Source organism: Trichosurus vulpecula, chromosome 6 (assembly GCF_011100635.1).
Source record: "Trichosurus vulpecula isolate mTriVul1 chromosome 6, mTriVul1.pri, whole genome shotgun sequence".
NCBI lineage: Eukaryota > Metazoa > Chordata > Mammalia > Diprotodontia > Phalangeridae > Trichosurus > Trichosurus vulpecula.
This window is the reverse complement of record NC_050578.1, coordinates 106,741,091-106,752,717: the sequence shown is the minus strand read 5'-3', so window position 1 is coordinate 106,752,717 and position 11,627 is coordinate 106,741,091. Positions and strand designations below refer to the sequence as shown.

General features: G+C 39.6%; 1 protein-coding gene across 2 annotated transcripts in view; it reads left to right on the top strand.

The window, feature by feature from the left end:
- Window positions 1-4,428: 4,428 nt before the first annotated feature.
- The window catches only part of TMEM184C (transmembrane protein 184C), a 31,437-nt gene continuing 24,238 nt past the window's right edge, over window positions 4,429-11,627 (top strand). Inside the window, exons 1-2 of one of the 2 annotated variants that reach the window (XM_036764485.1) lie at window positions 5,136-5,221; window positions 9,875-9,943. Coding sequence is in view for 1 of the 2 variants with exons in the window: in XM_036764484.1 (XP_036620379.1) it covers window positions 5,105-5,221 (117 nt within the window). In the remaining variant the exon portion in view is untranslated. Of the gene's footprint in view, window positions 5,222-9,874; window positions 9,944-11,627 lie in introns of both variants that reach the window. The other variant, XM_036764484.1, reaches the window with a different exon arrangement.

The window sequence follows — 11,627 nt, the reverse complement described above, 5'->3', positions numbered from 1 at the left end:
AGAAGGGAGGGCTCCTGCATGGGGGACATCCAGAGAAAAGGCACAGAGTATGGAGACAGAAGCGTCTTATGTCAGCACATGAAGTACATGGAGAAGAATAGCAAATTACAGGACTGAGAAATTTGGAAGGAGCCAATTGTAAAGGCTTTTAAAAGCAATATATATATATATATATATATGTATATATATGTATGTATGTATGTATGTATGTATGTATGTATATGTTTGATTCTAGAAATAATAGGAAGCCACTGGAACTTACTGAGTGGCTGGGTAGGGAGAAGGGGAGATGACATGATCAGACCTGTATTTTAGGAAAATCATTTTGGCAGCTGAGTGAAGGATGGACTGAAGTGAGGAGAGTCTTTAGTCAGGGAGAACAAAACCAGCAGTTTCATACAATAGTCTAGGTATGAGGTGACAAGAACCCGCACTCTAGGGTGGTAGCTGTGTGAGTGGAGAGAAGGGGATGTATATATACAAGAAATGTGGTCAATGTTGAAACAAGACAAGTGACAGATTAGATACAAGAGAAGAGTGAAGAACAAAACTGAATTAGCTAGCCTGGGTGACTGGAAGGATGGTGGTACCTCTGACAGTAATAGAGAAGTTGGGAAGAAGAATTGAGTTTCAGGGGGAAAGATAACGAGACTTCTTTTGGACATGTTGAATTCGAGGCACCTCCTGGAAATCCATTTCAGTATGCCCAAGAGGAGGTTGGTGATGTCAGACCAGCTCCAGAGAGAGGTTAGGGCTGGATAGTTCTGGGAATCATCGGCATGGAAATTATAACTGAACCCCTGGGTGCCAATGAGATCACAAGCAAGAAAAAACATAAAAGAAGTCCCAGGACAGAGCCTTCAGGGATACCCATGATTAACAAGCATGATTTGGATGAAGATCCAGCAAAGGAGACTAAAAAAGACCTCTTAGACATGTAATAATAATAATAATGGACAATAATAGCTACAATTTATATATCACTTACTGTGTGCCTGGCACTATGCTTTATAATTATAATCTCACTTCATCCTCACAAGAACTCTGGGATTAGGTACCATTATTATCCCATTTTACTGATGAAGAAATGGGGGCAGACAGAGGTTAAGTGGCTTGCCTAGGGTCACATAGCTAGTAAATGTCTGAGGATGGATTGGAAATCAGGCCCTCCTAACTCCAGGCCAGGCACTCTATCTACTGCCCCACCTAGCCGCCCCTGAGGTAACAGAAGAACAAGTAAGAAAAGATCTAGAAGAGAAAAGTCTTACAGAAACCTAGAGAAAAGAAAGTCTCCTGGAAAAGAAGATAATCAGTAGTATCAAAGTCTGACTTTTGGAAAGAACAGTTGTAGTTGAATGATAAGTTGAGAAACCAGAGTGCAGAGGGTTGAAAAGAGAGTGAGAGGATAGGAAGAGGAGGTACCAACTAGAGACAGCTTTCTCCATGGGTTTGTCTGAAAATGAGAGAAGAGATACAGAATGATAGCTAGAAGGCAAGTAAAGGTTTTTGTTTGTTTGTTTTTTTAAAGATAGGGAACATAGGCATGTTTGCAGGAGGCCTGGAAGGATCCTGTAGATAAGGCACAGAGAGGTTGCAATCAGTCTTATCGAAGGGAACATTGACATTGAAGAGATCACAGATTCATGTGAGAGTGGCGAAGAACTTTCTAACAACTCAAGTTAACCTAAAACAGAATAGGCTGCCTCTGGATTCTCAGTCACTGGAGGTTTTCAAGCAGGGGCTGGATGATCACTTATGACAGACTGGATTCTTGTTCTGATATTGATGGAACTAACTAATCAATCAAAAATTTTTATTAAATGCCTGCCATGTGACAGGCATTGTAATAGGCACTGGGGATACAAGTGCAAACAATGAAACAATTAATAAACATTTGTGAGGAATGATTAAAACTTTTATTTCCACAGAAATTATGTAATATATGACTTATGAAATCTAGGGAGTCCATACATACCGGAAAGTCTTTTGACTTGCATCAAATTGCAGGAAAATAAATTGAAGACACTACCAACATAAGTTAGTACTAGATTATCTTCTAGCAGAAGAAGGGGAATACGTACAAGAGATATAACCGAGAAATGTTTCCCTACATTCAAAATAACAATGAGCAGAATGGGAGACATAAGTAAGGAATTATGTCTCACAGCAAAGACAACAGGCAAAGCAAGGATCCAACTGATTTTTATCTTGTTTTGGGGCTAGAAGTCAGTTAAGTAGAGTAAAGGTTAAGTCTTGCTTGGAATGCTCATGCATAATAAGCTTATGAATATTAACTTCTACTCCTCTGGGAAGACTCAAGGTTCATTTTAATGGTCATATAATGTATGTAGTAGGAAGGGGGAAACACATTAAGGGGAGCTATGTAGTAGGCGTATCTAAAAGTTATACACCCTGTGTTACCCAGCCAATGGGGAGATATAGGTATGTAAGTTTACTTTTATTTCGGGAAGGTGTGACTATTTTCTGAGGTACCCAACACTGCAGTTGAGTTAATAAACTTTATTTCTTTTATCTTCACCCCTCCTGAGCCTGAAAAAGTTATTTCTCAGACATTCCATCAATAAACATTTATTAAGTGCCTACTATGTGCTGCTACTGTGCTACTTTCAACGACCTTAAACAATAATGTGGGATACAAGTATCTATAAAATTATACACACCAGAAATATAAAGTTAATAAACACAAATATATATACAAAGTGTTAAAAACAGAGTAGTTTGATAGCAAGGGAGGACACTAGCAGTCGGAAGGGATCAGAAAATGCTCAGGGCTGAAGCTGGTGCCTGAGCTGCATATTAAATGAAGAGAGAGCCTCTATGGAATGGAATGAAGGAAGCAGTAGAAATGTGAGACAGTCAATAAAAAGTCATGGGGACTAGCAATGGAATGAAGAACAGAGAGAAGGCCAATTTGCCCAGATTGAAGTGGGGGTGGGGAGTAATATCTAACAAGGCAGAAAAAGTAGGATGGGGCCAAACTATATACAATATATGAACCACAGATAGAAATCATAGTTCAAATAAAAGATTATGTTCTAGATTGATAAATGTACCAAGCTGTTGCAACAAAATTCTGCTTTGGGGCAATAAAGTGATGATGGGAGATCAAACGAGTATTGTTAAGCGTCTACTAAGGGTCTGACACCGCCACCCCTAAAAAATGAAACAATCCCTATTTTCAATGAATTTACATTCTAATGGGGGAAACAAGTACATATGAAAATACATACAGCACAATATATAAATACACATAATAAGTACAAATATATACAAAGTAGTTAAATATCTTAGTTTGGGAGAAAAGGTACTAGTAACTATGGGAATCATGAAAAGCTTCATGCAAAAGATGGAGTTTCAGCTGCTTCTTAAAAGAAGTGGGGAGGTAAGGAGAGAATGTATTGCAGGTATTGAGAACAGCCAGTCAAAGGCACTAAAACAGAAGATGAGAGTGTGTTGTGTGTAAGGAATAGAAAGAAGACCAGTTAGACTATATCAAAAACTCATTTATATATTCCTCTGAAGCTGGAGTTCTTAATGCTTTCTGGTGTGGACTCCTTTGGCAGTCTGGTGAAACCTATGGGCCCCTTCTCAAAATAATGGATTTTTAAAAATTCATAATTGAAGGAAATTATAAATTTCGGATTGAGATCAGTGAGAAATATGTGTGTGTGTGTGTGTGTGTGTGTGTGTGTGTATATATATATAGTTCATAGATGTCCTGAAATTTGTCCATGGTTTCCAGACTCTAAGGTTAAAAACCCCTGCTTTAAAGTTTGCAGAGAACTTTCTGTACATTGTCCCATTTGAGACCCACACTAACTCTGTGAAGTAGTTACAAGCACCTGTGGTTGTTAATTTTTCTCATTTAATAGCTGGGGAAACAGGCTCCGAGAGGTCAAGGGATTTGCCTGGTGTCACAGAGCCATTAAATGTCAGAAGTGGGATATAAACACAACTCTTCCCAAAACCTTCAGATCTACCACTTTATCTCATCGATCGTCACCATTTATTAAGAACTACTATGCGCCAAGCATCAAGCTGCCTCCCCTCTGTGGTCCTTTTCAGCTCTGAGATGCTATGATATGGAGTTTAGGCTGCTGCCCTGCCCCACGCAAATACCCTACGTCCAGCCCGCCCTGGCAGTCCTAGTCTGGGGGTCCTCCAAAATGGGAAGCAGGAGAGGGCAACAGGAGGGAGAGGCAGCATCCCGCCCCACAGTCCCAGGACTCCACCCTCTCCTGCCTCCTCCCTCAGGAGCAACCCATGAATGGACAGGACCGAGTCCACTGCGCAACCACAAACCCGACAGGGCGCCTGCCCACTTCGCCCAATCAGAGCGCGGTTAATAGACCGGATGAGGCGGGGCACTCTGGGGTCTGAGGAGCGAATCAACGCCTTCGGGTGTCCACAGGCGGAAGCGGAAGTGATTCGGAAGCTGTTGTGGGAACTTCTGTGTTTGTGTGTGAGAGGGGCACCGTGCGTTTGTTCTTTGGACGTTTTCGGGGGGACGGCCAGGAGGGGACTGCGGGTCTCGGCCGTGTGGAGGCAGCTCCTTGAGGCCGCCGCCGCCGCCGTCGCCATGGTGCAGGCAGAGCGTGGGGTAGCTGCCGGGTGAGGGGAGGGCGGGAGGGAGGGTGACGGCAGCGACTTGACCCGGTCCGGTTGGCTCCGCTGTGTCGGTCCGAGCTGGCGCGATACCCGAGCGAGTGGGGCGAGCGGCGCCAGCCGCGCCGGGTCAAAGACGTGGGCCGCGGCAGCCGCAGCAGAAAGAGGAGCTCTTCCCCCCGAAGCCGCGGCTTTGGCTGGGTCGGCACCGCTAGCTCCTGGTAAAAAGTAAAGTAAAGCAAAGCCCGGCCGCCCCCTCCCCGTCTCTGATTGTGCCACCCGAGCCTGTGCCCCCGGGAGGGGCATCGGACCCCTTGGCCTCCAGCCGTCTCCGGCTGCTCCTCCTCTTCTCCTTTTCTTCCTCTTCTGCTCTTCCCCCTCTTCTACTTTACTCCTCTTTTCACTCCTCTTCTTTTTCTTCTCCCCTTCTTCTCCCCGCCCCCCCTTCCTTTTTCCCGGGGTTGGTTTTGACGAAAACATGCCTTGCACCTGGAGGAACTGGAGGCAATGGATCCGGCCCCTCGTGGTATTTCTCTACCTGGTGGCCTTGGTCGTCTCTCTGCCTCTGTGCGTATGGGAGCTGCAAAAACTCGAGGTAAGACGAGCCTTTCTTAGGACGCTTTTGATACCCGGTGCACCCGACACCCGGGGAAGGACATTTTTCCATTTATAATCTGTCTCCTGCCCTTTTGCCTTTATTCCCCAAAGACACTTCATATAGAATCATACTTTTATTGCTCTAAGGGCACTTGCAGGTCATCCGATTGCAAAAACTCATTTTATAGATGAGGAAACTGACTAAGGATAAGTAGCTTACCCAAGGTCTTGCCTTTAAATAACAGTCAAGATTTGAACCCAAGACCCTCACTCCACATGCATTGCCCCTCTTAAGAGCTGCAGCTTTAACCTGCCTGGCTGTCTTTTGAAGAAATGCATTGTCTGTTCAGAAGTAATGTTGGGGCCATATAAAGAAGCCTAGAAAAACAACATTCTATATAAGTTCATTTCCGTGAAAGTCCATTTTCAGGAACATAGATTCCTCTTAAAATTATGTGAGTTTTTTTATTTTTAACCTGGGATGGTTTTGCTTAACGTAATCAGAAGATATTAGGAAGTGACTGCACTGGAACAAAATTATCACAATGATTTTGGTTTTGTACACAGATTGGGTTTACTACAATAATATCAAATAAGTGACTTTAATGACATCGTGCATTTGCGTTTATTAGCAAACTTTATCTTCTTAAATTAAAAGATCCAATTAATTTATCTTTCTCTTTTTTTGCTTTAGAGGGTAATTAGGTCATAGGTTTTGCAAAATAATCCTTCTGGTTCTATACAGTTTTTTTATGTCACATTCTTATTATGACATCAGTAAAGTAACTCTGAAGAGCCTGAAAGTTCCTAAGGTAAAAACTTATGTTATATAACCTTTTCAAAGTTAAACTGGTAAAACTCAGAGTAAACTGGTTAAACTCTTAATCTTTTCATCAGCCAAATTAAATGTCATTATCCTTTAAAGTAAAACTTCAAATGTATTTATCCAGTAAAACAGGTTTGAAGCTGCTTCAACCTAACTGAACAGACTCCTTTTCCCTTCTGTCTCAAGGCTAGTGAATTTATTAGTTTAGAGAAGAACTCTAGATGGAGAAACTCCCTCCAGATTTAATGTAACTTTTCCAAACTCAAGTTTTGCCTGGGGACTCTGAAGATCGAGGCAGCTAATATATGTAATAAGATTTGAACTCAGTTCTTCTGATTCTTATATTGGCCCCCACACTGCCTTATAGTAGCATGATAATAGGTTTTTAAAAGCAAGATGACTTATTACAGCAAGAAAAGCACTTTTGTCAAAAACTTTATAGCGCATTATGCTAGAAAGAATGTTTTTAGACATCCTGTAAATCTATATAAATCATACTGCTAGTGTCATTTATTAATAAAACGTGTTTTGACAGATATGTCAGTCTTTGGTAGTAAATGTAATGGGCTTCTGATGCTTTTTAATTGAGATGCTTATTCAAACATTCCCTTTTTACTTATAGGTTTCGTAACCAGTACATAGAGAGTAATTATTATAGTTGTTAAGACAAGCCCTACAAAATATCTTTAGGATTACCACTCACTGTAGATAACATCCTTAAATAAGTAGATTGTAGAAATTGGTGATTCAAAAGGTAGTGCCTACCTCAAAAAAAAAAAAAAAAGCATTATTCCTTACTCTGAAAGCCAGATGAGCTCAACAGTTGGGTTTCCTTATTTTTCCACTGCAATATTGTTTTCTTTCGTCCCACAGCACCTAAATTTTGTTTTGTGAATTATTTGCTGTACATGAAGTTAAGAATACCTGACTTGAAAATTCAAGCTCTGGACTTAAAGAAAGGCCCAGTGACTTTCCACTCACTCTACTGACCCCAGAGCAGTTTTTGGCTTTGTTTTGTTTGCTGCTGGTGCTCTGTGTGTTCTGTGTAACAGCCAAGCCCTTTAAGGTTTGAATCCAGGGGACTTGCATTAAACAACTTTACACTTTAGGAGTTTGATTACCTGTTATGTTGCTTATGCTTTTTATGTGTGTTTATTCTACCTTGAACAGGCCTCCATAGGGAGACTTAGATCTGTCCTCTCTCCCTTCCTTCTACCTCTTCCCCTTGTCACCTCAAGAGCATCACTCTGACTCTACCCCCTCCGCCATCTCCCCAATTTGAAAGCCAAAAAAAGTATGCAAAATAAATATAAGGTCATTTTGTTGGGGAGGATATAGGCAGCCAGAGAGAGGGCGATCTTTAAGCTAAGTTTTTCCCTTCTACATTTTATTGATTTGGATTTTTAAAAAAACATTACAGACATTTACTGATTAATCTAACTTCATGAGAGGTTTCTTGTAACAAAGTAAAACATTTAAGTAAAACTAATAATACCTCATTTGAAAGTGCATGCAGCATTTTATATTGGTGTGCACTCCTTCCCATTTTAAAAATGAATAGAAATCCATTTTCTCTCCCAACTTCTGCCTTATTGAAAAAGAAACCATTTATTATAACAAATATTCATTGCCAAGCAAAACAAATTTCCTCAGTGACTGTGTACAAAAATATATGTCTTATTCTGAACCCTAAATCCATCCCCTTTCTGTAAGAATAGCATACTTCATCGTCTGATCCTCTGGAATCATGGATTGATCATAGTTCTTACAAAGTTTGTTTTTACAATGTTTTTATTGTATAAGCTTTTCTCCTTGTTCCAATTCCTTCACTTTATTAGTGTTTTCAAAATGTTATGATACTGATATTATAATGTAACTTTTTCTCCAAATTCTGCTTACTTCACTGCATCAGTTCATATTACTTCCATGTTTCTTAAAAATCATCTATTTCTCATTACATTCATATACCATGACTTATTCAGCCACTCTTCAACTGATGGGTATCCCTTTAGTTTCTAATTTTTTTGCCACCACAAAATAGCTGCTTTATAAATATTTTTGTATAGAAAGTACTTTCCCCTCTTTCTTTGATCTCTTTAGAGTATAGGCCTTGCTAGGTTAAAAGGTGTGTGCTGTTTAGTAACTTGACCCATGCACAGGTCCACCAGTGTACCTCTTTTCCCACAGGCTCTTAAACATTTATCATTTTCCTTTTTTGTCATCTTTACCAACCAGATGAGTGAGTGTGAGGAAAAAAAATCTCAGAATTGCTTCAATTTTCACTTCTCTAATAAGTAATGATTTGGAACAGTTTTCCACATAGTTATTGATAATCTGATTTTCTTCTTTCGAGACCTGCCAGTTCATATTTGGGAATGCCTTGGTTTTTTGTTTTTTTTTTTAAGCAAATTTGAATCCGTTCCTTGTGTGTCTTGGAAATGATACCTTTATCAGAAAAACTTGCTGCAAAGATTTTTTTCCTCAATTCCAAATGGGTATGTGATCTAGACATGAAAGTTCACATCAAACAAATCAGAGAAACATGATAAAAAAAATTACCTAGATCTTTGGAAATAAGATTTCATGAAGTTTGTTTGTTTTTTGTTTTTTTCACAAAGCCGCTAAAGCCAAGATTAAAAACTAAACCCTTGAGCTGAGTTTTGAAGATAACAACGGGTTCCAACCATTGCAAAGGCTGAGAGGTAGTTTCCTGTGTGGGGTTCAAGCTTCTGTTGGCTGGACTGGGAACCTAGTGACCAGTTATCGCATCAATGAAAATGTTTTGCTTCCCAACTAACTTTTGAAACAGTCTATTTGCAATTTTGAAACAAGCAGCCAAGTACTATACTTTTATGGATTTGTTCGCATTCCCAGTCGATCCATTGTTGACATGGTCAGCATAACTTGAATTTCTGAGCTTTGATGCTATGGCAGTTCCATAGACTACTTGTTCATGAAAATAGACCAAGTTTTTTCTAATTTTCAACCACAGTTATGTTGAAAATGATATTCCAGTGCAGACTAGTGAAAAGCACAAAATTTAGCCCACAGCGCCATAAACTACAAATACATTCTATATTTTCTGTCATCCCTATAATAAACATTGCCACCAAGCAGGCAGTGTTCTGAAAGGTGCTTTCAGGATACAATGGTTTAAGAGATGTAAGTGTTAGGGAATCAGATTATTAACCTCAAAAAACATATTTAAGTAATATGCTTTCAAAGGTAAATAAAAATTCCTTATAAAATTTGTATAAGAGGAATGTACCTTTGAAGATAAGTGAACTTATTTCTAACAGATATTCCCATTCCAGGCTTAGTGGCCTTTTCTCCCTAACTGTGCTGCCTGATTGAATGCCATTTAATTATACAAATTAATGTTTCTGAAACATATTCTGTTTGTTCACTTTTAAGTGTATTGCACTTTTTCAGTTGTGTAGTTGTGTCTGAGAAACTGTTGCTGGTATTGGACCTGGTCATCCTGTTTTGCAAAAGCTTTTGGGGGGTTTTTTGTTCACAAAATGAAACCCATGGCTTTTTATTCTACCCACTGTAGGATTACATGTGTAATCACACTCTGAGCATTAGTTTAAGGATGTCTATTCTGACCCATAGGTGGAACCCAGGATTTAATCGTATCATTGATTTAAGACTTCTGTCTCAAACCCCCAGCTGTTTATACCAAATTTTTTTTAAATTATGCTGAATATAATGTTGGTTGCTTAGTTCCACATCATTTTAAATTTTGCAGAGGACCTGACAATAATTTTAATCATGGCATTGACAGTTTGTGGTGGCATTTTTTTTCTTTCTGCTTGCTTTAAGGACCACACGTAAAGCTCAGAAGAGCCAGGTGTCCCTTGGGCTGTGGTTTGCCCACCCTTGAATTAATTGGTGAGCATGATAATAATGTGAACCAACAAAATGCAAGCATGTTTGTGATCATATGATTTAGTTACATCTTGTAGCAAAAAATTATGATTTAACCAGCTCTTTCCTTTGTAAATGGTTTTGTAATGATATCAACAGGTAAATGGTTTTTTTTAACAAAGCAAAAGCAGGTCACTAAACACTTTGACTCTATTGGAGTTTTAAGTCTCCAGTATTAAAAGTAAAGCAGAGTTTAAAATAACATGTTAAACTCTGTAAAGCTAAATCTACTTTATGTTCATAAATATTAGCTAAAAAGCACTTGAATGTTTTAAATGATAATTGCTTTATGTAAAAGGAATAAATTTCCAGAGGAGTGAAAAGAACAGTAATTATTAGAAATTGTAAGGCAGTTTTAGATGATTTCTTTCAGGAGTGTCTTGGAATTTCACTGATTTAAATCTAAATTTTATAGATATTAGTTGATTGTACTACTGTGGTTCTCATCTCCTTAAAATCCTGAAGCCATTCAGAGATCAGTTAAGAAGCATTATTAAGCTACTATATGCCAGACACTGCACACTGAGGATACAGACACCAAAAAGAGGAAAATAATCCTGTGCTTAAGTAGCTGAGGGAATTAATGTGTGCACATGTAGGCTTATATAGAGTAAATACAAATTAAATACACGATAAGAAGGAGGGGGGAACTAGCACTTGGTTTCGGGAAGGGCTTGATGTAAAAAGTGGTGTTTGAGCTGCAGCTTTCAGGAAGTGAGGGATCCTTTGAGTTGGAGATGAGAAGTGAATAATGCATTCCAGGAATGAGAAGGATGACTAGTGCAAAAGCATGGAGCCTAGAGATAGAGTGCTGTGTGTATGAGAAGACCAGTTTGGCTGGATGGTAGAGTACTAGGAGAGCAGTGTATGATGAGGTTGGAAAGATAGATTGTACCTAGGTTGTAAAAGGCTTTAAGTGCAAACAGCCCACAGGCAATAGGGAGCCACTGGAGTATGAATAGGGACTTGGCTGACCATGGTCAGATTTGTGTTCTGGTAGATGTGAGAGGAGGCTGGATTGGAGTAGAGACCAGTTAGGAGGACATGGCAATAGTCCTGGAGAGATACGATAAAAGGCCTGAACTAAATCAGTGACTGTGAAAAAGAACAGTTTAAATGTAAGACGTGGATGCAGAAACTATAAGATCTGGCGATTGCTTGGATAGGTAGAGTGAGAAGCAATGCGATCATTCAAGAGTAACACCAAGGTTATGAACTAGAGAGACTGGAAGACTTGTGGTATCCTCAACAGAAATAGGAAAGTTTGGTAGGAGGTTGAGTTTTTGGGGAAAAGATAAGTTCTGTTTGGGCCATGCTGAGTTTGAGATGCCTATGAGACATCCAGTTTTGCAATATTGAACGGAAAGTTGGTGATGTGAGATTGGAGCTCAGGAGACAGGCGAGGGTTGAATGTATAGATCTTGGAGTCAACTACATAGAGATGACAATTGAAGCCATGGGAGTTAGTGAAATCTCTGAGAGTTGAGAGGAAGTGGAGGCAATGAGGGTAGACAGCTTTTTCTAGGTGTTTGGCTCAGAAAGGGAGGTGAGGTATAGAATGGTAGCTTGAAGGAATGGTATGATATTGTTTAGGTTTTCATTGATGGGGAGATTTAGGCATGTTTGAAAGCAGCAGGGAAGGAACCAG